This window comes from Salvelinus namaycush, chromosome 4 (assembly GCF_016432855.1).
Source record: "Salvelinus namaycush isolate Seneca chromosome 4, SaNama_1.0, whole genome shotgun sequence".
Taxonomy (NCBI): Eukaryota; Metazoa; Chordata; class Actinopteri; order Salmoniformes; family Salmonidae; genus Salvelinus; species Salvelinus namaycush.
Genome location: NC_052310.1, coordinates 23593670 through 23621350, shown reverse-complemented (window position 1 = coordinate 23621350; position 27681 = coordinate 23593670). Strand labels below are relative to the sequence as shown.

General features: G+C 41.0%; 1 protein-coding gene across 1 annotated transcript; it reads left to right on the top strand.

Moving 5' to 3' along the window:
• Positions 1-10806: 10806 nt before the first annotated feature.
• Positions 10807-17562, top strand: LOC120045541 (C1q-related factor-like). The gene is made up of 2 exons (XM_038990444.1): positions 10807-11539; positions 17383-17562. Exons 1-2 carry the CDS (start codon positions 10928-10930, stop codon positions 17560-17562), a joined length of 792 nt encoding a protein of 263 aa, XP_038846372.1. The 5' UTR covers positions 10807-10927.
• The last annotated feature ends 10119 nt before the right edge of the window (positions 17563-27681 follow it).

The window sequence follows — 27681 nt, the reverse complement described above, 5'->3', positions numbered from 1 at the left end:
ATGAGCCGCTGCCCCTACAGTTTAATTATCACTAAAAGAGGAAAGAACCATTTTTCTGAACTGCAAAGAACCAATGAAAGGGTCAGTATGGTTTCACATAGAACCATCACCTTTCAAAAACCCACGAGGAACCCTCATGTTTTGTGTGTAGCCTAATCAGTAGTCTATAACCAACGTTTTATTAAAATATCATTAGCAGCAAAACAGTCAACAGACATTCCCGTATTTTCTTTACATTGGACATTTTTGTCCATGCAGCTTCTGTGAAAGCTTTGGACTCATTAGGCCAATATGTCCGATGCCCATTGAATGAAAGGTGTCAATGACTGTAGGAAGTCTGTTAAGGAACATCAAATTATTACAATAGACTGGTTATTGTTTTTCCCGGGAATTCCAATCGCTGTCTTTGGTGCTGAATCCGCTTGTAGCCAAGGCTGTTTGCCTGTTCGTTTGTTAACATTTCATGTGGCAAATTCACTAACACGCCATATCAACGGCAATAGTAGGCTAATTGTATTATAACCAGTGACGACCTGTCATTCAGGTCAGGTGAGGCAAGGCCCCACCTGTTTTGAGTCCCACATTTTTTGCCGAAAAATGTATTGTGGGTGGGGGGTTGCCTGGTTTGCATGTTATTTTGGCATTAATATGTATCACATATCAGTTTGCAAACAATGTACAAAATTATAATAAAAATCATTGAGTTATAAAGCCGTATACAAACATGGTGGTTTTTTTTTGCTTTCTTGAGTAAGGCAGCTCCAAAATGCAGGTGTTTCAGCCTAGCTCAGTGCTTTCTGTGGTGGTGGGGGTAGCCAGCAGAAAATATGGAATGTAGGGGTTGGTAATGTTCTCTAGTTGAGCCGTGATTGGCTCAGTGTTCTGTCAGTCATGGGGACACTACGTCACCGCCCAATCTAAGGTTAGAGCTCGGAAATTCAAGCCGCTTGGGTGCTGCCATTGAGTTACAATAGAAGTGCCTATCCAAGAAGGCTCAAGGTCATTGGCCACAGATAAAATGACATCAAATCACGTTATATCTACAGCAGCTTTGATTGGACTGATCATGTCAACATCATACTTTCAAAAGCTTAGCTAGCAGTCATCATCATGAATCAAGTCGACAATCTACTGGCAAATCCTTTTTAATCTTTGTCATATGAAGAGAAATAATGAAGAGAAATTATAGATTAAACATATCGGTGCTCATCTGCCATTGGACATGAACATTACACAACAAGTTGTAAATCGCAAAATTTAACAATGAGTGGTTTGAAAGGAATCAGTGGCTAACTGCAAGCATTGCAAAGCAATCACTAGCCTGCTATTCAGTGGAGTGGCTGTGTAGTCCCAAGTATGGGTTTAAGGTTCTCTTTTCCAAGCTTAAAATTATAGCCATTCAACATTGGTCATGCTGTCAATCCAGCATGATTTCTACCGCGCTCAAAACAACTGGAAACTCGGAACTGGGAAATCTGACTTCAGTGAGTTCAAGACAACTGGGAATTCGGGAAAAAAACGAGCTCCAACTGGGAAAATACGTTTTGAACGGTCATTCAACTCGAAATTGTAAGTTGAGAACTTGGGCCCCTTTCTAGAGCTACGACCTGAAGATCACTGACGTCATCATGATTCGACCTTGTTTTTTCCGAGTTCCCAGTTGTCTTGAAAGCAGGAAGGGGAGTACCATCCTCCTCAGTGAATTTCATAAAAATATAAATTGTAAAACATTTAAAAAGTTATCCTTTTTAGATAAAACTATACTAAATATAATCACGTCACCAAATAGCTGATTAAAAGACACTATTTGGCAAAGAAGGTCTACAGTAGCCTCAACAGCACTCTGTTGGGTAGCACAATGTTGTAGCCAGAGGACAGCTAGCTTCTGTCCTCCTCTGGGTACACTGACTTCAATACAAAACCTAGGAGGCTCATGGTTCTCACCCCCTTCCATAGACTTACACAGTAATTATGGCAACTTCCGGAGGACATCTTCCACCCAATCAAAGCTACAGCTAGCTAGCACTGCAGTGCATAACATGTGGTGAGTAGTTGACTCAAAGAGAGAGAAAGACAATAGTTGAACAGTTTTGAACAAATTAATTTCTTCCAAAATGAAGGAGAAGCAAGAGAGAAATAGAGAGATATTGTCATTTTTTCACTATCACTTACTTAGCTAGCAAATGCAGCTAGCTAGTTTAGCCTACTGACACACCCTGCTGAAACAGAGGGATGCTATGTTAGCTAGCTGGCTATGACTTTCCAACACAACACTGGAACTCTTCTTCCAAGTCAAGGTAAGTTTTTGGTATTACTAATTTATTGCCACCGGGGCCCGCACTGCTAACTGACTGTACACTAATGTTACTGCATGATTATAGCGGGTTTACTAGCTCATTAGTTCTATTAGCTATGTTGACTATGACGTTACTTTAGCTAATATGGTGACAGCGATGTAGGCTGTTTGTAGAGGTTTGGCTTGGAACGTGTTTTCCACAAACTTCATATACAGCAGATTTGTGGTAAATTGAAGTCCTCAAGCGAAGGGAAGAGAAGGAATACAACGTGGCTGTTATGAGAGTGAACTCTGTTAATGTGTGATCAGGGGTATATTCATTCTGCCGACTCTGTTGAAAAACATTTTTTAAACAGAAGCAAACAGAACAAACGGGGATAAACATACCTGAATTTGTCCAATAGAAACTCTCAGTATTGAATGTCACTCTGTCACCTCAAATTTGTCTCTTGACCTGTGTGCATCTACGTTGTAAACTTTCATTCATAGGTTGTAGCAACCTCATGATGGGTATAGGGAAAATTTGAGTATCATATAGTAGCCTAAACCTATCGCTGTAACATTGAACTGGGTGAATGGAATATGAATGAGAGTCATCCAATACACTGTAATAGAAATAAGGCCATGCTCATGAAAAAACAATGGTCCTCCCTCATCTTAAATGGCACTGACCGCCACTTTAGCCCATGTGCCTCACCCTAATAATTTGGTATATTTTCCCCTTAATTTTGCCTACTGTTCTGACTTGGTGGTGCACATGTAGCCTATAACCTTTTTTAGAGAAATGTAATCATCAAATATCGTAAGAGCTTTCATTGTCTGCTTATATGCCCCCTTTATTTATCCTATGGTTCTGACTTGGTGTACAGGGAGAACACTGTAAGAATGACCCATGTACTGAATTCTGTCGCTGTACATTTCAAAAGTGCTGAACAAGTAGTTATATTGACTACGTCTGTCCTAGCTCGCTCATTGTCTTAATCGAAATGATGGATTGCCTCTTATCCACTTGTCGTTTTCTTATGCTATAGTTTGTACATCTCAATTGTCAGTAGAAACCACATTTGTTTAAGCAAGTCAGCCATATCAGCTATGTTTTTTTAAAGGCAGTAAATGAGGCTGAATGAACTGTTTCGCTGCCAGACAAGGCTCCGCTGATAGCCAGGTGTAGCAGTGGTAAGGGGTTGGGACTGCTGTTGGGACTCTGCTGTTGGGACAGCTTTATGTAAGCCCTAACATGCTGACTAGACCGCACGCGCATTGTGCATATATTGATTTTGTCCATCCACACCAGAAACGATAAGGACAGCTAGGTTGAAATATCAAAACGAACTCTGAACCAACTATATTAATTTGGGGACAGGTTGAAAAGCATTAAACATTTATGGCAATTTAGCTTGCTAGCTTGCTGTTGCTAGCTCATTTGTCCTGGGATATAAACATTGGGTTGTTATTTTACCTGATATGCACAAGTTCCTCTACTCCAATAGTTAATCAACAGATAAAAGGGTAACCCGAGTTAGTTTCGGGTAATCTCTCCTCCTTCAGGTTTCTTCTTCTTCTTTGGACTTTATATGACGGTTGGCAACCAACTTTAAGGTGCATTACCACCACCAACTGGACTGGAGTGTGGACCTCAGTTTATCTTTCAATCACCCACATGGGTATATGCTCCTAAAAAACTATTTTGGAGATGCGAGAGGCGAGAGTTGCAGTGCCTCCTGCCGAAGAGGCCTACGTGTGCACACATTGCCTTATGCTCATGGAACGAAAGATGCTATTTATGACACCATGCTTCTGACTCAATCCAATTTAGAAATATTGTTGTTGTTTTAAAAAACAGATTATTCGTTTTTCGTTTAATTTAATAAAACCAAACGTGGGTTTATGTTGAGAAGGTACATGGTTGGAAGGCAATGCAATTTTGTCTGCTATTTCTGGAGAAGTGCAAATACGATACGTAAGATGGATCCATGATGTTTATAAAACATTACATTTGGGAGCAGTATATTGGTGAGTGGACATTCCCCCTTTCTCTTTATATTGGATCTTTGTACAGCTCCTGTGAAAATAAGTTGGCTTATCCTTGTTAGGCTATAAGCCCACGGGGAGCAATCATGGTGCCTGTAACTGTACATAGACATAGCCTATTTAAAACAAGTTGTTTCATTTTTTTAAAGATTTTGATTAGAATTATAAACTGTCTTTTTAGGCTTTATCAATAGCTTAGTGAATTGAATATTGCTTATTGACTACGTTTGGCATGTCCATTTCCAGACTGCAATTTACAGTCTGCGGATAGCCCCTATATCAGTGCAAATGCTATAGCCTATGTTTAACTATGTATTTCCATATTGAACCAATGCAACTAGAACAATGTGTACTGCAAAGATATTCAACATATTTAGCAAATATGGGGCAGGCTATTTAGCGAATTAGGCTATAAAGGACTAACATTCATTTTGGAGTTGATGACAATGCAATAAATAAAAGACCATAAAAACACAACTTGAAGCTTCCACGTATTTGGCCATGGAGCACGTTCTGATTGGCCAGTGAGGTGTCAAGCCTCAACACAAAACCCAGCCCTTTAGCACCACTGCCTGCTACTGTGCCCAGTTGTGAAAATAGCAACAATGTTTCTACCCCCCCCCCCCCCCCCCCCCCTGCTGCATTAGGTTTGTTAAAATATAGCCCACAATTTATTCAAGTAATCAAAAGTTTAGTATTTGGTTCCATTTTCCTAGCACACAATAACTACATAAGCGTGTGACCCTGCAAACTCATTGGATACATTCACAGTTTGTTTTGGTTGTGAAATAGTAACGGAATGGTGAATGATGACTGGAGTAAGTTCTCTGACAACCTGTACAGGTGAGGAAATGACACATAGGGTTGGGTCCGCAACTGGCTCTTTAATATATTGTAACACATTTCTGCAATTTTCTAAGGTTTATTATAAACTGGGTGGTTCGAGCACTGAATGCTGATTGGCTGACAGCCATGGTATATCAGACCATATACCACGGGTATGACAAAACATACATTTTTACAGTTGGTACTGTAACCAGTGTATAATAGCAATAAGGCACCTCTGGGTTTGTGATATATGGCCAATATACCACGGCTAAGGGCTGTGTCCAGGCACTCTGCGTTGCGTCGTGCTTAAGAATATTCCTTACCCGTGGTATATTGGCCATATACCACACCTCCTCGGGCATTATTGCTTAATTATATTACTTTGGCTATACTCTAGGGAATTTTTTGCCAGTTCAACACACAAATTCCACTCACAAATGTTGTAAATGTTGTTTCATCAAACAATGACATCAAGGCAGTGAAGTAATTATGAAGTAATGAGGGAAATAGTGTTTTCCAGATAAATTCTGCTTTTTGCAGAAAATAATTTGTACATTGGTACATTTGTGAATTATATTTTTTGTCATCACTACACATTTCAAAAATAATATACCACAGAACTAATAGTAAAATACAAATACATTCTTCAAAATATCAAAACTGTATTAAATAACTAATTGTTTATCAATAAAATTATTCAGAATGATTGGATAGAATCCTTTACATTCCTATTTCTATTTCTAAATGTATATGTTGTTTTACTCTTGTTTTATGTATCAGAAAACCCCCAATGCAAAATGCCATATACTCTACAGCCAAAATAGTCAGGTTCATCACAGGGTACATAAAGTACAATTAAGTTAAGTGTACAAACATCCCAAACAGCCAGTCACTGTTAGTGCATGAAGCAGGTTCAGTAGCTGAGGGTTGCCAGGTTTGTTCAGAAACCTAAAGCCTTTACAGACATACTTGGCTATCAGTACTGTTTGTGCACAGCACAGGTTCTGTGGCTTCGGGTTGCCAGGTATGAAACCAGAAAGGCAACACATACTTGGCTGGCTGTTGTTTAAAGGTGCACTATGTAACTTTTTAGGTAACCAGACTAAATTCACACAGAAATGTGAGTTATAGATCCATCATTCTCATTGAAAGAAAGTCTAAGAAGCAGTAGAGCTGTTCTAGTTGTGCTATTTCTATGCCTCCCATTCTTAAGTTTCATTTTTGCATCTTCAAAAAGCTACAATTACAATATGTTTGGTTATTCAAAAGATATTTCACAGCAGTTTAGATGGTACAAAGATTCTCTACGCTATACATTGCTTGTTTTGTCACATAAACTGAAATTAGACAAACTATTAGAATTTTAGCAACCAGGAAATGGCGTAGCAATTTCTGCGTATTGGACCTTTAATAGAATGTGGTATCTGGCAAGTGTGAGTTGATAGTACCATGCACTTCTAGGGCTGTGCTGTTAGACCTCTACCCCTGAGTCACTGTAGGTGGATTCAACTTCATGGACCAGTTCCTATGAAAGGAGAATGCATCCATTGTCTTGCGCATGTGTCAACCTGTAGGCCTAATCTGTGTGCCTGTGAAACAGAGGACATATATTTATTTATAAAAAGACACATAAATGACCTGTATTGGACATACATTATCTCTTGGGACACATTATGGTATCCACCTACTAGCAGACTCTTAGTAATGGCTGAAGTATTTTTATTTTGCAATACATATAATTCTTACCTAGGGAAAGATTGATTGACAAGGAGACATTTCATGTGTGCGTAGTAGTTCTATTTGCCTCTTCAGTCTGAATTAGCAGCTTGCTCTGTTTCCACACAAAATGAGCCCATTCAAGGTCTGAGGCATTATCACATTATTATACATCATTTTGTACATGATTATGCATTATTACCATTAAAATATCAATTGCATACCTAAAGGTGCCTCAGAAAAAGTCCAGCAGTTACCATTTTATGCAAGAAGGGAAAAAAACAATCTCATTCAATTTGTCCCATAGACAAAGCTATACTGCATGCTCATCATGTTTAGCTAGGGCATCTTTTAAGGGGATGTCCTTAGCTTAGGGACTATGTTGTTCTTTGCCAATGGGAAAGAGGAATCCTCCTCTCTACTCCCCAACGTTTCTGAGGCTATACTGTCGGGGGGCCATGACAGCATTATTGAGTCACCGTCCCTTGGCTTTACTGTCTCTCTCTCTGTTGTGTCTCAAACACCCTCCGGTTGATGACACAATGCTCCTTGAGCCACAAAAAACATTTCCATATCCCCTGTGCTCGTATGAGATACATCTGTGGTTGGGTGAGAAACATTTTATCACAGTAGAACTGACAGTGCAATTGAGGACAATATTGCCAATGGTAGACGGAATAATTCTGTCTAACGCCCATTCCAAATCGACCCCTTGCCCTTATATACTTGGTGATATGCCAATATTTTGGGGCAAAATAAATGGTCTAACAGACCAGAAGGCAGATATCAAACCTAAGACATTGATGTCCTATTTTTGTCCTTAAGTTATATGCATGTCTGTGAGCAGTGATGCTTGTTTCTCTTCCACGAACCTAGGTCAGGTTTTGGCATTTCACCTTACGGGAGCCACTTTGGGTGCAGGCCTTTGCTCCAGCCAAGCAGTAACACACATTAATCTAGTATACTTTTGACCACTAGGGGGAGTCCTTGTCTAATGTAGCAAGATATACAACTTGTTTGAGAGCACATTTTGCAGAATTTAAACGTCTATAAATTTAACCAAAACATGACTGTAAGGAATTTAGTCAACTATGCCATAACACCACCCTTTTCCTCCTTGACCTCTTTTGTATATAAGATACATTTGATCATGTATTATCTGTGCAACACAAAACACCATCACAGTTTCATCTAAACCTTTTGTAATTTATTCATTAATAACAACACACACGCATGTATGCACAGACACACACCATTACAACCATTACAAACATTTCATAATGTCATGTTCCAATAGGAAAAACAGGAATCCTCTTTGCTATGCCTCCACATTTATGAGGCTATACTGTCGGAGGCCATGACAGCATTATTGAGTAACTCTCCGCTGGCTTTGCTCTGTCTGACATCTGAAACACCCTTCGGCTGGAATTGCTTCAATGTCTAATTAGCCTATATAGGGAGAAATAAAATAATACTAAATAAAATAAAAAATCCCATGTTTTTTAAAACTTTAGACTAAACATTTTACACAAAGGACAGCGTGTTAATAATAAATGGCCAAGAAACTAGACATGCTGTTTAAGATCCAGTATGGAAGTCAATTGTTCACATCCAATTTTGGCTTTTTTAAATTTCTTATCTAATGAACACCACACAAATCCTTAGTTTTAGTCAAACAATATACTTTTGTTCGTGGGTGTGTGGAGGTGTACCCCTTTCTGTTCAACAAAGTCGTTTCTGGAAAATATTTCTATCCATTTACTCCTTTTGGCACAATAGCACCCCTATACTCTACTAAGGCAAAAGTTCAAATCAAATCAAATTTATTTAAATAGCCCTTCTTACATCAGCTGATATCTCAAAGTGCTGTACAGAAACCCAGCCTAAAACCCCAAACAGCAAGCAATGCAGGTGTAGAAGCACGGTGGCTAGGAAAAACTCCCTAGAAAGGCCAAAACCTAGGAAGAAACCTAGAGAGGAACCAGGCTATGAGGGGTGGCCAGTCCTCTTCTGGCTGTGCCGGGTGGAGATTATAACAGAACATGGCCAAGATGTTCAAATGTTCATAAATGACCAGCTTGGTCAAATAATAATAATCACAGTAGTTGTCGAGGGTGCAGCAAGTCAGCACCTCAGGAGTAAATGTCAGTTGGCTTTTCATAGCCGATCATTAAGAGTATCTCTACCGCTCCTGCTGTCTCTAAAGACTTGAAAACAGCAGGTCTGGGACAGGTAGCACGTCCGGTGAACAGGTCAGCGTTCCATAGCCGCAGGCAGAACAGTTGAAACTGGAGCAGCAGCACGGCCAGGTGGACTGGGGACAGCAAGGAGTCATCATGCCAGGTAGTCCTGAGGCATGGTCCTAGGGCTCAGGTCCTCCGATACAGTAACTTATGTTAACTTATGTTAAGTCCTATAGATGCCGATCTAAATTTGATCACTCTGTTGTTGCTGAGAATTTTTCCTGCGCAGAAGGGAAATGCAAATGAGCTTCATGATTGACATTAATTCACTGAAAACCCGCACTAACACACGGTTATATTAATAGTATTGCACTTTTCATGTAGCCTAATTTTGGCCAGCTAATAGCCTAACCACAGATCAAGACATGGTGGAGTGATTTCTGCATAGTGCATCTTTAATATTTACACAGATGCACTTCCTGCTGCCCCCCGAGATTATGAGTTTTACAACCCAGTATCACAGGTTATTGTGAAATAGACACAAATTGCTTCTTGGAAATTCGTGACAGGCACACAAAAAAGTGTATTTCTTTGTGTGCAGTACACAATTTTGTATACAGTGCATTTCAATCACAGGTAAAGACAGTAGGATGCAGAAACAATAGAATGGTGGTTGGTCGTAGAGGATGGGTGGGCATAAAACAGAAAGTCTGGTAACCCAAAGGTTGCGTGTTCCAATCTCATCAAGGACAACTTTAGCATTATAACTAATTAGCAACTTTGCAACAACTTACTACTTTTCACTACTTTGCATGTTAGCTAACCCTTTTCTTAACCCTAACCTAACCTTAACTCTTTAACGTAACCTTAACCCCAACCCTAACTCTTTAACTACTTAGCTTGCATGTTACCTAACCTTAACCCCTAACCCGTAGATATAACCCTAACCTTAACCCCTAAACTTAACCCTAACCTTAACCCCTAACCCTAACCTTAGAATTAGCCACCTAGCTAGCCTAGCTAATGTTAGCTACAACAAATTAGAATTTGTGTAACGTACTCAAATGTTATGAAGAAAGAAAATAGTTTAATACACATGAAATGCTTTGTGATAAAAATCGTGTAATACAGGTGTGCCTGTCACAAATGATTTTATAAGTAATTTGTGTCTATTTCACAATAATCTGTGATAGTTTGTTATAGTTTATATTTCAACGAAGCACAGTGACCCCAAGATATGTACAGACGAATAGGTGTTTTGTTTGATTGGACGAAACAATTGTGCCTGTGTTTTTCAATCCTCTCACCTCAGGGAAGCCCCCAAAGCTGCTCAGTAAATAAGATTCTCTCTCTCTCTCGCTCTTTGTCTTTCACCCGCAGAGCTACTCAGTAAAGTGACAGTTCAGCAACATAAAGAGGATTCTCATCTCTCTCTCTCTCTCTCTCTCTCCCAGGAACGAGGCCCCACCTCTTGTTTTCCCCCAACCCTGAGTCATATACATTTGAGTCAGCGGTGAGTGTGAGTGCATTTTGCTCCTTCTCTTCCTCTTGCTTCCTCTTCTTTTTATATCTGTCTTCCTCTGTCTCTCTTTCTCCATCCTTCTCTCTCTTCTCCCTCTGATTTTGATCTCTGTCTACCCCTTCCCACAAAATTTTTCACTCTCGTCCTCCTCTTCTCCCTCTGCGCTCTCACTCACGCGCTGTATTGCGTCTCTCCCGGGAATCCTAAGCGCATCCCTGGTCTCGCAGGTGGACGGCGGCCCACTACCCAGGATCCACCATTCCCGCCCCGGAGAGCTCCACGCTGGCAGCGCAGCCCCTTCCGCGGCTCAGCATTGGGAGGAAGACCCTGGTGGCAGCCGCCGTGGGGGTCATGCTAGTCCTGGTGCTGGTGGTCCTCATCCCCGTGCTGGTCAGCTCAGTGGGCGCAGACGACGCCAGCCACTTTGAGATGCTAGGCACCTGCCGCATGGTGTGCGACCCCTATCTGGACTCAGGGGGCACAGGGAAAGCTACCTCCACCAAGGGCCTCCAGGCAGAAGCAGATGCTGAGGAGCTGATTGACCACAGCATCGGCCCGCCGCTGCCCACCTATGGTGGCCACGGTCCACAGGGAAAGCCCGGACGGCCCGGGAAACCCGGACCCCCGGGACCACCCGGAGAGCCCGGTCCGTCTGGGCCCAAAGGACCCCCAGGGGACACTTTGAAGACGGGGATACTGGGTCTGGGGGGCCAAGGAGCCATCACCACAGCCACCTACAGCACCACGCCACGGGTGGCTTTCTCTGCGGGACTCCGGAACCCCCAGGAGGGTTACGAAGTCCTGAAGTTTGACGATGTGGTCACCAACCTGGGGGATAACTACGACGGCTCGCTTGGCAAGTTCACGTGCAAGATCCCCGGCACCTACTTCTTCATCTACAATGTGCTGATGAGGGGAGGGGATGGCACCAGCATGTGGGCGGACCTGCTGAAGAACGGTCTGGTGGGTGACACTGTCACACTTTATTCTTTTACTTTTAGGCCTACTCTTTTTTACTTGCCTTTTCCCTCTTTTCTCTCTGAAAATACAGTGGCACACATGATTCTTCTGACAATTACGAAAGTCAGTCATCCATGAAAGAGGCAAAAAGGGCATCCATTTTCAATGACTTTTCAATAAACTGAAAAGGGGAAGCTATTTATTTAAGTATATGTTTTTCCACTTTTTAATGTTTTATTCAAATAACTTCCTTCATTGACTGACTTCTATTCAAATTCACCCTAACCCTGGTGTAGTGTGAAATCCAGAACCTGTTTTGCTAACATTCCATTCCCTGTACACAATATGTTTACCATGACAAGGAGTGACAGTATAACTCAAACAGACTGGTAGGTGTGAGGGTGTTCTCCACGAGGGGCTGGTTACAGTAGGCACGATTAAAAGTATGATTCATGTGGACATGCACATGAAATAATCACAAGTGTGCGCACACTCACACCCCATTTAAACCTTGCATAAAAAATGCGAGCTGTATGCGCATTTGTATTCGCATAACAAGAAACACATGTTAATGCAAGGTCTATATGCGCACAATGCGCGTGTTCAGAATGTAAGCAGATTTGCATTGTGTTCCAGCTCCATGTAAATGCAATCAGGTCAGCCTGACCAAATTCAGTGGGAAACATTATCAGTCCTTCTCCTAAAAATATTCCCGCGTTATTTAAACTCTGCTTCCGCGTTCCACAAATTAAATGTTTAAAAAAAATTAAAGAGCGAGGGCAGAGCATACTATCGCAATCAAATGGTGTCAGCATTTAACCACCTGCTTTACAAAAATGTATAAATGGCGGTTCATTATGTATAGGCTACAGGACAGATGGCATATCATTTTTGTCTTAAAGTTCGTCTTCATCATCACTTCAGACTTTCTTCTTCAATTCATTTCATACATTGTGTCTTCACATTATCCGGTAGGCTACATGTTATTTGAGATAGGCTATTTTGCTATATCTTTTTGAAACAGTGGGCCTACATACGGTAGACGAGGCTATTGCAGATAATCTAGTCGCAAATAAAAAATAAAAAAACCATCTGATTATCAAAAGACAGGTGCACTCTGTGCGCTCTCCAGACTCTCCAAGTATCCGCCCTATCCAACAATACAATGCAATGATGAATTTTATTTTTGTTTTCAAGTGAGTACAAAACGCTAGTCTGTAAACTGCAGTGAATATGTCATTTGAATAACCGTGAGCCCTGCGTTTTGAAGGCAGTAGCGTGCGTGGGTAAAATCACTAGGGGCGCCAAACCAGGAAAAAGCCATATTACAACCTACTTACTGTATGTTGTGATAATGGCTTTGTTTGCTCTAGGCCTATAACCTATTATAATTGCGTTCATACGCCACTGTGGCCATACATTGTTTAACATACACATTTCCAAAAGAAAATTGTTAGGCCACATAGGCTAGCTAGCCTAAATCCACAAAACACATTTTGAATGTAACTGTTACATTACCTACACAGCATGATCAAATTAAAGTTCATGTTAGTTGGTCAAAATGTCACTCTCGGTTTGCTCAACTTGTATAATAGGCCTAGTCCTCACTAAAATGTTTCCGAAGCAGCAAGATTACAATAATGGGGAATACAACCGCAATGCACTTCAACTTTGACATATTGTAAGCTAAAAATAGGGAGAAGGCCCCATAATACTGACGTTAGCCTGATGTAACCATATACTATATAAAATAAAGCGAGTCCTACACTCTATCTATAACATATATAAGCGCCCAGTAGTTTATAGTGTACAGTTTACGCTCCTTTAGCCAGCACCTCTACTAACCATTTTGGGGTGTGCGCGAGCTCATGCTTTTCACTAACCTGTGGTAACCCTTAAAACGGTGCCCACCAGTATGGTTTCAGGAACACGAACTGTTACGCAAGTCGGCGCAAAGAAAACAGCAGCGGAGTCTTGCTATTCCAGTACCACCAGCTGTGCACTGCGCCTACCATATCAACTCGCCCATTCACACTCATCATAACATGCAACAAAACTGTGCAGAATTTATGCCAACAGTTTAGTCCACACTCGGTAAATAGTTATTGCAATCTTGCGGCAAAGATGGCAGAAAATATCAGCATGTTCTTTCCAAAATAAGATGATGCATTGAATGTAATGTATTTGAATCAATGTATTTGAATAATGACGGTCAAAAGGATGAAGGAAAATGCAAAACAGTTCACATAAGACAAATGTATAGCGCTCCAATGACATCTAGTGTAGCCTACACGTCATTTTTTTAATACAAATCTCGAGAAAATACAGTTAATTTATTAAATAATTGTGAAGGTGATTCCAATTGTATCATACAACATTTAGGAACACCAGAACAATGTGTGGATACAGTGCTAAACTTAAAAACGCGTCAACTTGCTCAACAGTGAGCTCTGAAGAAGAAACAACGATACAATGTAGCCTAACAAAATTGCTCGCAAAATTGCTCGCACCTTTCATTATCCCTATCGGAACAACCATGATCAGATTACATTCCGAACATGGGCCTCGCATTTACTTGCAGTTTAATGGGGGTCTCAGTGCCTAATATGATGAATTGATCTACATGGGTGTCGTGATCATAGGTTGGCAGTGGCATGGTCCGTTAATCACTAGAAGAGGGTGGGAAACCGCGGTGGGAAATTGTGAAAGAGAGCGTGTGTATCTTCATGTACTGTAGGAACGGAGTATAGGGTGAAGTTGCACCTAGACGCTGATCTTGGGTCAGTTGCATTTCTGCCATTAATGGTTAAAGTAATGATAGGGGAGGGAAAGCTGATCCCAGATCAGCTGATCCTAAACTTCACCCCAGAGCTGTAGGAACATGATTATCGTCGAATGATGCTTCCTGAGACATGTCAACAGGATATAAATATCTCAGTTCCACACACACACACACACACACACACACACACACACACACACACACACACACACACACTAAAATACAGCCCCTTGACATAGTTCAATTAAAACAGACCATAATCAATGATGCATTGCCAGTGTGCATAACTGTTATGTTGTATATCAACCCGTTCAACGTGTAGGCTAGTAGATATTGAACATGGGCTTTTAGATGAGTGTTTTGTATTTGTATTATTTTATGGATCTGCTTCCTGGCGTTCAGCAATATTAAGGCAATTTGCATACAATTAAACATTACACTTCACAACACATTATTACACACTATTGCAACATATCTACAACACAAAAGCTATATGTACGTGTGTGTAGTGCGTGTTTTAGCATGTGTTTGTGTATGTGTGTGTCTGCGCCTGTGTGTGTGTGTGTCTCTTCACAGTCCGCACTGGTCCACATGGTGTAGTTTTTTCAAGTCTGATTTTACTGCTTGTATAAGTTACCTGATAATGTTCTGTTTTTATTGCTCTGAGTGCAGACATGTCACAGACATTGACATTGTAAATGTAACTGACACAGAGGGAAACCTTGACGGTGCAATCCACCATAAGCTTTATAGGACACACTTTATATTATAGATTAGCATTACATTTGAGTAATTTAGCGGACGCTCATATCCAGAGCGATTTACAGGAATAATGAGGGTTAAGTGCCTTGCTCAAGGGCACATATATATAGCTAGGCCAATAGTTCTTATGTAATTGTCATACTTTTTATTTATTTTTATTTAAACCTTTATTTAAACTAGGCAAGTCAATTAAGAACAAATTCTTATTTACAATGACGGCCTACTCCAGCAAAACCCCGACGACACAGGGCCAATTGTGCGCCGCCCTATGGGACTCCCAATCACGGCCGGATTCGAAACAGGTACTCTAGTGACACCTCTTGCACTGAGATGCAGTGCCTTAGACCGCTACGCCACTCGGGAGCCCATTTACAAAATGATTCTAATATTTTTTATTATAGCTAGGCCAATAGTTCTTATGTAATTGTCATACTTTTACAATGTATCATTAATTGTGTAATTATGTGTTACTGCTGTTGCCAGAGTCCTTATGATGATTCATTATTGTGAAGAACATAAATACATTGTAGTGGACAGAGACAGTGCAATTCCCCTTGCAGATCACAAACCTTGGTCTCCCAGCCCATAGGCAAACTTGCTAACCACTACTCCAATAGGTTTACTTCCTTTGGAAAATATTGTAAGGAGCCTTTTATATTACACAAACCTTATCGTAATACAGTACTGTATATCAGGGATCATCAACTAGATTCAGCCGTGGGCTGAATAATAATCTGTAGACTGCAAATTGACCTCAAGAAGCCCAAACAGATATAATATTTGACTAAATTATAATCATTTCAAGCCTCACGTCTCTATTATGTGTGTGAATACCTGGGAACAGATTTCCAAAATTAAAAGAAATTGGAGCTGATTTCCTGGTGTTTTTACAGTATTTTATGTCCAACCATATATCATTGTTTGCTCAGAAAACTTGAGGGGCCAAATAAAACCACCCGCGGGACAAATTCGGCTCATGGGCCGCCAGTTGGGGAACCTTGCAGTAGATTATCTTGCCAAGTGTTTATATTCTTGATGACAGGGAGGGAAGGGTACAGCCATGTCATGTCACCAATCATCCATGCACTGACATCCGTCATCGTCCTGTCACTCTGACCATGCCATCTCCCAGGAGCCTTCAGGGCTCATGATATTTTGCTTTTTACATCCTCGTTCAGCCAGCACTAATTACAACCCCATGCTTTTGTTTTGGTCCTCGCTCTGAAACAGGCAGCAAGACAGTCGCACCCGGAGGGTTAGTTGGATTAGACAGTGCAAAACAGTCCAGAGAAGTTATCTTGCCTAGCCTACAGTGTTGCAGATCTTAGCGCACTCCAACCTGGCAACACCAACTCTTAGCTAATAGCTTTAAAAAAACTAGTTGTATGTTCTTCAGTGTTGGAAAAGCGCCTTGAAGTCACACAGTGTCACTTTTTCCGACGTCGACTCAAAATGTGTGAAAGCGGTTCAGACACTTCGCTCCCGATTTAGCGCAGTTGTGATTTAATTAAAGGTCCAATGCAGACATTTCTATCTCAATATTAGATCATTTCTGGGTAACAATTAAGTACCTTACTGTGATTGGTCCCAAAAAAATATCTTCTTAGCAAAGAGCAATATCTCCAAGGCTGCTTTTGAAACTCTCTCTCTCGAGCACCGGACACTGATTTTCTGCTTTCAACCTTGAAATATCGGAGGTCTGACTGTAAATCTGGGTAATAGTAGAGAAAATAGGGCACATTTTTCCAGTTGAGTCATAGGCCTTATTCACGGTGGATAAAAACAAGGGATTTGCTGTGGGGGACAGTTTTACACAAACATCTTGATGACTTGACTTCTTATTCAATCAGTCCACCCCTTCCCCAAAACTATGTAGTAGTCCTTGGTAAAGACATTCATTGTAAATAGGTGTGGCGTTGGTCGACGTGCTTCAGTCAGTTAATTACTTTTCATTGGATGTTCTTCACTGGAAAACCAATGCCACCATTGTTTTTGCCGTTTCTAATTCGTTGTTTGTTGTTGATAAATGGTGTTTGAATTACATGCACGTCATTGTTATTCGTTTTTGGCAATGGATACCTTTTTTTTTTTACTCCTGTAAAGTACAGCAAAACTAAATACACCCAGGACTTCTTTTGTGCAATTGAATGTGATCTGTTTGTGTCATTGTTAAAATCTTGCTTTCTCTCTCTCCTTCACTCTCTTTTCCCCCTCTCTCTCCTACTCTCTCCTTCCTTCCTTCCTTCCTTCACTCTCTCTCTTTCTTTCCCCCTCTCTCACACATGCGCTGTATCTTTTTCAGGTCAGGGCCAGTGCCATAGCCCAAGACCAGGACCAGAGTTATGACTACGCCAGCAATAGTGTCATCCTTCATTTGGATGCCGGGGATGAGGTCTTCATCAAACTGGACGGGGGCAAGGCCCACGGGGGCAACAGCAACAAATACAGCACCTTCTCAGGGTTCATCCTCTATGCTGACTGATTAGGGGGTCGTAGGTCATGGTTTACAGGGCATTCACTTCCTGTCTTTCACTCCTCGCTCTCATTCATTCTCCATATATAGCTACATTTTTTAAAATGGGGTGCCTATTATCATTGTGAAGATGCAGGGAGGTCTATCAACAATAGTGGTTCACTTATGGTTTTTCTTTCAGTTATGACACTGATGTAAGGGTGACATTTTGACAGTGCAGAAAAGCAGCGCTGTTGTCAACCTAAACCTGCAACACTTCAAATGTACATCTGGAATTCAATGGTTGGTTACGTGACTGTATTGTGTATCAATAATCTCCATCTTCAGACCTGGGTTCAAATAGTATTGTTTTCCTTCAAAAACCTGAGCTCCCCTGGCACAGTGGAATGAATTGAATAATCCTAAAAGTGAATCTGTCACTAAAGACAGTCTCAATCAAATGCTCAAAGTTTTTCAAAAGATACTAATATTAATTAAACCCTGGTCTGGTATTGTTACATGGTAAACCCACATTAAAGGGATAGTTCAACCAAATGACAAAATACATATGTTTTTCCTTTCCCTGTAAGCAGTCTTTGGAGACAGCAATCCATGCTTTGGTTTTGTTTACCAGGCTGCGATCACCAATTGCTACCTTTAGTATTTTTGTCAAAAAAAACATGTCAAATTAATGTCATGTCAATATCCGCCAAATTAGCACGTGTTACACTTCATGCCCAAATCATCCAAATCAACGACTGTTTACAGGGTAAGGGAGTCACGTTTATATTTTGGGTGAATTATGCTACTAGCTTGGTAAAAACAAATAGTATTTTTTGACACTAGCATTGCTTTTTCACGTTGTCAAAATTGAGGTCCATTGTGTCTCTTTATGTCCGAGCGATTTTGGAATTAAGACACGTGTCATTAAACTGACCGAGTTTTTGAACCCAGTGTTGTCTGATGAATAAGAGATCTTGTAATATTACCCAGTACATTTTTAAATATTATTCATTTATTTCTATGTAAATAAATATCAATGTGCAAACACCATTGGAGCCAGGATTCGGGTTAATTCAAATTGAAGGCATTCAATACAGAAACTAAACTGAAATTCCCATTCAATAATTGAAAAAAGGGCCTCTATTTTTACTGAATTCTCAATAAACCAAAAATAGAAGCTATTTATTCCATAAGTGGTTAAGTTTTAGAATTGTTTATTCAAATCACTTCCTGAATTGAGTGCCTTCAATTCGATTTGACCCCAACACTGATTGGAGCAGTGCCTGTACTGCACTTATAACCCTGTGTGTATATAAATTCAATTATAGTGTACATAGACAGACCAGGTGAATCCAGGTGAAAGTTCTGATCCCTTATTGATGTCACCTGTTAAATCCACTTCAGTCAATGTAGATGAAAGAGAGGAGACAGGTTAAAGAAGGACTTTTAAGTTTTGAGAGCATTGAGACATGGATTGTGTATATGTGCCATTCAGAGGGTGAATGGGCAAGACAAAATATTTAAGTGCCTTTGAACGAGGTATGGTAGTAGTTTCCAGAATCACTGGTTTGAGTGTTAAGAACTGCAACGCTGCTGGGTTTTTTACGCTCACCAGTTTCTCATGTGTATCAAGAATGGTCCACCACCCAAAGGACATCCAGCCAACTTGATACAACTGTGGAAAGCATTGGAGTCAACATTGGACAGCATCCCTGTAGAACGCATTCGACACCTTGTAAATCCATGCCCCAACGAATTGAGGCTGTTCTGAGGGCAAAAGGGGGTGCAACTCAATATTAGGAAGGTGTTCCTATTGGTTTGTACACTCAGTGCATGCAATATACACTGGGGTCCATAATTATTGACACCCTTGATAAAAATTAGCAAAAAAGACTGTATAAAATAAATAATACAAATACTGAACTATATTGTATGCCAAAAAAGAGGACAATTTCATTATTTTATACCTATACAATTGCTCAGAGAACGAGATTTTGTTTAACAAGTAATATAAAAAAATCTCTAAAAGATAGGCGTAACATTTATTTGACGCACCTGTTTTCAATACTCTTCAAAACTCAATACACTTGTGAGGATAACGACACTGAGCCTTTTTCTGAAATGAAAAATGTTGATTTTGTGTACATTTTAATGATTTATTTGTGGAATTTGATTAGTGCTTCAGTTTATTGTCTTGCTGGAAGATCCACTTGTGGCCTAGTGTCAGCCTCCTGGCAGATGCAAACAGGGTTTTGACTAAAATGTCCTGGTACTTGGTAAAGTCAAAGATTGCTTTTACATTGACAAAATATTCTAGTGACCGCTCAAACAATGGAAATACATGTCCTCAAATATGGAAGGCAGGCGGTAGGAGGCGTGCTCAGGTGGGACCATTCTAGCCAATGACAGGGCAGATATGAGTGTGAATAACAGGCCATTGAGATAGAGGACTCATCTTTGTATCTGTGCCATTATAGCATCTGTGAGCATCTGCAGAGGCTTTCTTCTTCATTGGCCGCCTGCTCACTCATAGGAATCCCCACCCAGTTGACTACTTTAAAATGGTGAAAGCCCTCAATGGCAATGTTCATGCTAAAATAGGTTATATCCATGATGATATATATCCTAGGTTATAAATAGGTTATATCCTCTATCTATCTATATGACAACAGGCACAACTTCGATTTTAAAGTCGTATTTGGGTAAGTTGCCGAAATGCCACATCTACTTATATTTTGTGCATTCGTAAATAACCTAACCATTACTTAATTTCTATTCGATCAAATAAGCCTCACTTAGCAAATTAGCAATTCAATGTTTTGTTGACCAAATTTGACACTCTCTCATTGACCTTCGTCTCTTCCTCTCTGGTAAAATTCATGATGCCTTCGACCTTAACAAGGGCCTTAGGAACAGTAAAAGCTAACTAGCCCCTTAAAATCAAAGATCCACCACCATATTTTTTTTTGTAGGAATGAGGTACTTTTCTGCATATGCTTCTGTTTGTAAACGCCAAACCCACCACTTATGGCCAAAGAGCTCTTTTTAAGCAAAATCTCTGAGAAATTGTATGAGTATAAAATAATATTATTGTCCTTTTTTTGCACACAATATAGCTCAGTAGTTGTATTATTTACTTTACCCTGTTTTTTTCCCATAATTTTATCAAAGGTGTCAATAATTATGGACCCCACTGTATTTGACATACACTGAGTGTACAAAACATTAGGAACACCTTCCTAATATTTTGTCACAACCCCTTTTGCTCTCAGAACAGCTTCGATTCGTCGGGGCATGGACTTTACATGGCGTCAAGGGTTCCACAGGGATGCTGGCCCATGTTGACTCCAATGCTTCCCACAGTTGTGTCAAGTTGGCTGGATGTTCCTTGGGTGGTGGAACATTCTAGCCATTCTTGATACACACGGCAAATTGTTGAGTGTGAAAAACCCAGCAGCGTTGCAGTTCTTGACACACTCAAACCGGTGCACCTGGCACTTACTACCTACCATACCCCCGTTCAAAGGCACTTAAATATTTTGTCTTGCACATTCACCCTCTGAATGGCACACATACACAATCCATCTCTCAATTGTCTCAATGCTTAAAAATTATTCTTTAAACTGTCTCCTCCCTTCATCTACACTGATTGAAGTAGACTTAACAAGTGATATCAATAAGGGAACATAGCTTTCACCTGGTCAGTCTATGTCGTGGAAATGTAATGTTTTGTACACTCAGTGTATATAAATATCCTTATTACATGATTCGCCTGTTCCCAGATCTGTTTGTGGTATCATGCCAACTCCTTGTTTGGCATGAAAAGGAGTGACAAGGAGAGGCATGATAGTACAAATAGACTGGTACCCAGGCTAATACATGATACAGCCATTTAGGATATTGATGTAAAATGTCACAAGTGAGTGGTACTTGCATTTTGATGTTCACCACATCCATCTACCAAAAGCCATTGATTCTGATAGTGCATGCATGTTTTGTTTTCTAGTCAATGTTATCCGTTTCAACCAATGAAAGTTAGCTAAGATGTCTGCCAATTGCAGGGAGTGGAAGGGATTTTAGTGTGCTTTTTCTATTTCATGCTTTAATCGTTCATGACTTTTGGTAATAAATGGGATTTTTTGCTTCTCTTCTCACGTCCCCTGGTTAATGTCACTCCTTTTATTCACGCTCTCCTCCTTTTTCATCTATCAGAAATTGGTCCGTCCGATCAGCTTCCCACTTCCAAGAACCCATGCAGACCTCGGCTGTTGGCATTCTCACACTCTAGAAGGTGAAGGATGAGATTGAGTCATATCAAAACAGCACAGCGAGAGTCTGATCAAAAGAGAGATAAAGAGAGAGAGAAAGCGAGGGGAGCTCACAGCTGTGTTAAATGCCAAACAACTAAAGACATAATTGCCTATCACAATCAAAGGGAAGCTATCGTTCCTTTCCTAATGGGTGAGGAAGATACGTGTTGAGTTGCCGGGAGGCACAGTGGGGAAGAAGAGGGAGGGACGGGTGTTTGAACAAAAATCCTGGTCGAGATCAGATCAGGCCTGGTGGAGTGGGAAATTAGGTTCCGCAATAACAAAACCAAGCGCATACAAATGGCTTATTTATATATGCCATTTTGTGGGCGCTTTTATGAAAAACGACTTACAGTAGTGCGTGTAAACAATTTTGCATGCGTGGCCCCAGCGGGATTCGAACCTGTCTCTGATGTTGCAAGCGCCATGCACAGCCAACTAAGCCACACAGGACCATACTGTATGTTGTTAAGACAACATAGCTGTTAACTGGACAAATCATTTGCGTGAGGAGTTTGCTTTGGTGTAATATTTTTTTGTTTGAAATATGATTATCTTGCTGGTGACTACCAAAACACAACAACGAAAAACATTAATCCTGCATGAATCATAATACAGTCAATTAAATGCAATTGACCTAATGTAATTTTATATAAAGATTTAGATTATTCAAATGTAAAATTGAATACACTGTTCAAGCAGCATCGTTTATGATAGATATGAAAGTGATGGATATTAAATTACATTTTGCTTGAAAATGAATAAATGAATAAATTCAAGAATTGTTGTGAAAAGCACACATACATCTACATTAAAATTCAACCTTATTATTCACTATTCTTGGAAAGCGGGTGGCCCACTAGCATACCATGCTTGTGCTTCAGCTCTCTCCATGTCTACCCAACTGCAGTACGCTCAGAGATTCCCGAGAGCTTAGAGGCCTCCAGGTTCAAAGCTTCAGCTTCTCTTTAGAGTCTCAGAGACAGCAGAAATCCCCTGGACACAATTAGAACTGAGGGTCCTTTTCCAAGGCAGAGGTCACTTATCCCGGGGGCGAGGGGGGGGGGCATATGAGCACATCGTCAAATTAGTGACTTCATGTCACCATGTCAAAGGCAAAAGCCCCTCCGTCTTCTGAGAGAACTAGCTTCTGTTCTACAAACACGCTGAACTGAACATCAGTGGCAAGTGGCAACATCTGTACTTTTTAAAACTCTTTTAACTTTCACAACTTCCACTGCGCTAAATTGTGAGCCGTGATTAGAAAGAAGCTACGTCGGAAGTCCGGCTAGGCTTTGAAGCCAATCTTGTCAAGATTTAACATCGAGTTGTCTTTACGCTGTAAAAACGCCCGCAGAACAAAGCTCGTACAATGCCGCATTTTACCTTATGATGTTGTGCAGACATTGCGTCAGCAAACATAGCTTTATTGCTATGGCTAATAGACAACAGCCGGACTCCTTGAAATACCGACCATACAGTGCCTTACTATAGGGCAGTGAATAGCACAACAATATCCCCCGAGGATCACACCATGGTCAATCCTTTAACCATCAGACTGCAGTGGCAATGTATATCCCAACTCATTAGCAAGGTCACGAATAACCCTAGTTAGCATTAGCAATGCTAACGACTATCTTCTCGCTACCATGCCTTAGGCTTAGAACGCTCAACCCCCCTTCCCAAGTCTGACTAATGTTCTGTCTAGAGGCATACGAAGAGAAGGCAGACAATTGTATCTCTCTTGTCGGGCACCATCTTTAATTCCAGACTACGGTGATTGTGTTTGAGTGCACAGGGGGAAAACAGCTTCCTCTTAGCTCTGTTGGGTTTTGACAGTGGCTAAACCTACCCAGCACGAAGATATTCGGCTAAATGTTCAAGGGATCCATTCTCAAACTCCTGAACTGTTTAAATATAGGAAATCCCCTTGTAGGCAAATACATGGAAATCATAATTTGCACACTCACTCCTTGCCTGTGTGTGGAAGTGCATAGGGCTAACATTTGCAGCTACCAAATGTTGAGGCTTGGCAACTGGTGAGGCTTGGGTCTTATCAGGATAGCACTGTGTGTGAGGTGTAAGTGGAGCTCAGTTTCCCAGTATAGGCTTAGTGAGAGCTGTCCTACTCAAAGGTCTGATGCAATGTCAATGGCGCCTTTATATGTTATCTTCAGCATACAGCATCATATCTTCAGCATACAGCAACGTATCCTTCCCATCAGGCAACAGAGAAAGATCCCAAATCACAGTTATATGTTTTGACTGTCTCTTACTTTTAAATCACATGCTCACTCTCTCTCTTAGTCACACACACACACAAACACACACACAGCGTACCCCATCCCGTTTTCTCTCACACTCTCTCTCTAGCCTACTTTCCACCTGATCAATGCACTCGTTTCGTTTTCGAGTCAGTGACTATAACATACCTTTGACATGCATGATTTCTCCGGGGTGGTCGGTGTGTCAGTGACTAGACCCTAACAGGCTTTTTCCCACAGCCCTGACCCATCCCAGGCTAATGAGCAAGGACAGTTTGAGTCATCGGGTGGGACAGGCTGCCATGTTGGCTGTCTCCTCACCCCCGCAACAGTCACGTGTTGTGTCTATGGGCCGTCAAAGGACTTCTGAGCAATATTCTTTCGCCCCTGCAAACCCACTGTCCTCGGGCTGACATTAGAACCTTTGAACGCATGAAGACACATGGGGTTTAATTTGTTACCATGGTGAATTTACTCTCTGTAAAAACAGTACAAAAAAACCTGGAGCAAAGAGGAACTATTTACACTAGTACGCTGGATTATTGTAGTATAATGAGCATGGGTTGGGAATTGAAATCTCTAGGAATTTTAAGAGGTTTGGGGTGAATGTGTTGGTAATGTTTAATGACCAGACCATTATCAGCGCCTATATGTGACCCTCGAGGTGCCAGACAGTAAATCAAATCACATTTTATTGGTCACATATACATGTTTAGCAGGTGTTATTGTGAGTGTAGCTAAATGCTAGTACTGACAGTGCAGCAATATCTAACAAGTCATCTATCAATTCCACAACTACCTAATACACACAAATATAAGTAAAGGAATGGAATAATAATATCTACATATATGGATGAGCAATGACCGAGCAGCATAGGCAAGATGCAATAGATGGTATAAAATGAGTGTATATACAGTTGAAGTCAGAAGTTTACATACACTTACGTTGCAGTCATTAAAACTCGTTTTTCAACCACTCCACAAATTTCTTGTTAACAAACTATAGTTTTGGCAAGTCGGTTAGGACATCTACTTTGTGCATGACACAAGTCCTTTTTCCAACAATTGTTTACAGACAGATTATTTCACTTATAATTCACTGTATCACAATTCCAGTGGGTCAGAAGTTTACATACACTAAGTTGACTGTGCCTTTAAACAGCTTGGAAAATTCCAGAAAATGATGTCATGGCTTTAGAAGCTTCTGATAGGCTAATTGACATCATTTGATTCAATTGGAGGTGTACCTGTGGATGTATTTCAAGGCCTACCTACAAACTCAGTGCCTCTTTGCTTGACATCATGCGAAAATCAAAAGTAATAAGCCAAGACCTCAGAAAATAATTGTAGACCTCCACAAGTCTGGTTCATCCTTGGGAGCAGTTTCCAAACGCCTGAAGGTACCACGTTCATCTGTACAAACAATAGTACACAAGTATAAACACCATGGGACCACGCAGCCGTCAAACCGCTCAGGAAGGAGCCGTCGTATCGCTCTGTCTCCTAGAGATGCACGTACTTTGGTGCGAAAAGTGCAAATCAATCCCAGAACAAAAGCAACGGACCTTGTGAAGATGCTGCAGGAAACAGGTACAAAAGTATCTATATCCACAGTAAAACGAGTCCTATATCAACCTAAAAGGCCGCTCAGCAAGGAAGAAGCCACTGCTCCAAAACCGCCATAAAAAAGCCAGACTACGGTTTGCAACTGCACATGGGGACAAAGATCATACTTTTTGGAGAAATGTCCTCTGGTCTGATGAAACAAAAATAGAACTGTTTGGCCATAATGACCATTGCTATGTTTGGAGGAAAAAGGGGGAGGCTTGGAAGCCGAAGAACACCATCCCAACCGTGAAGCACGGGGGTGGCAGCATCATGTTGTGGGGGTGCTTTGCTGCAGGAGGGACTGGTGCACTTCACAAAATAGATGGCATCATGAGGTAGGATAATTATGTGGATATATTGAAGCAACATCTGAAGACATCAGTCAGGAAGTTAAAACTTGGTTGCAAATGGGTCTTCCAAATGGATAATGAGCCCAAGCATACTTCCAAAGTTGTGGCAAAATAGCTTAAGGACAACAAAGTCAAGGTATTGGAGTGGCCATCACAACGCCTTGACCTCAATTCCATAGAAAATGTGTGGGCAGAACAGTAAAAATGTGTGCGAGCAAGGAGGCCTACAAACCTGACTCAGTTACACCAGCTCTGTCAGGAAGAATGGGCCAAAATTCACCCAACTTATTGCTTGTGGGAGGCCCCGAAATGTTTGACCCAAGTTAAACAATTTAAAAGCAATGCTACCAAATACTAATTGAGTGTATGTAAACTTCTGACCCACTGGGAAAGTGATGAAAGAAATAAAAGCTGAAATAAATCAGTCTCTGTACTATTATTCTGACATTTCACATTCTTAAAATAAAGTGGTGATCCTAACTGACCTAAGACAGGGAATTTTTACTAGGATTAAATGTCAGGAATTGTGAAAAACTGATATTAAAGTGGCATTAAAGTGACTAGTGATCCATTTATTAAAGTGGCCATTGATTTCAAGTCTGTATGAAGGCAGCAGCCTCACTGTGATAGTGATGAATGTTTAACAGTCTGATGGCCTTGAGACTGAAAAATAGCTTCTGACTCTCGGTCCCAGCTTTGACGCACCTGTACTGACCTCGCCTCCTGGATGGTAGCAGGGTGAACAGGCAGTGGCTCGGGTGGTTGTTGTCCTTGATGATCTTTTTGGCCTTCCTGTGACATCGGGTGCTGTAGGTGTCCTGGAGGACAGGTAGTTTGCCCCCGGTGATGCGTTGTGCAGCCCGCACCACCCTCTGGAAAGCCCTGTGGTTATGGGCGGTGCAGTTGCCGTATCAGGCGGTGATACAACCCGACAGGATGCTCTCAATTGTGCATCTGTAAAAGTTTGTGAGGGTTTTAGGTGACAAGACACATTTCTTCAGCCTACTGAGGTTGAAGAGGCGCTGTTGCGCCTTCTTCACCACACTGTCTGTGTGGGTGGACCATTTCAGTTTGTCTGTGATGTTTATGTCCAGGAACTTAAAACGTTCCACCTTCTCCACGTCGATGTGGATAGGGGGGTGCTCCCTCTGCTGTTTCCTCAAGTCCACGATCATCTCCTTTGGTTTGTTGACATTGAGTGAGACGCCACACTCCGAGTTTGTTTGTATAGGTGCATACTAAATACCCCATATGAAATACAAGAAACATAGTATGGTTGGTAAAAAAATAAAAAACAAAGTACTATATTGCATTCAAAGTGTTTGTATTTCTCTCTCTTTGACTTCCTCTGACAACAGTGGGTGGCAGACAGATAGGAAATCACTCGGACAAGAGATTCCAAAATGTCGCCACACTTTGGTGGAGCCTGAGGCTAATCTCTAAATGAAAACAACAAGACACCGTAAACTCTCTAACCCCTGCCAAGAAACAATTATCCGCTATCTTCCCCTCTATAATTCACACAAAAAAGTGTGTGAATTGTGTTTGTACATGCGTGCATTTGTGTGCGTGTGCATGTTCTGCACACGTATACATTGTTTGTGTGTGTGCACT

Coding starts and splice junctions, on each gene's coding strand:
- LOC120045541 (XM_038990444.1), top strand. CDS start 10,928: ATGCTAGTCCTGGTGCTGGTGGTCCTCATCCCCGTGCTGGTCAGCTCA. Junction 11,540..17,382: donor ACCTGCTGAAGAACGGTCTG/GTGGGTGACACT, acceptor TATCTTTTTCAG/GTCAGGGCCAGTGCCATAGC.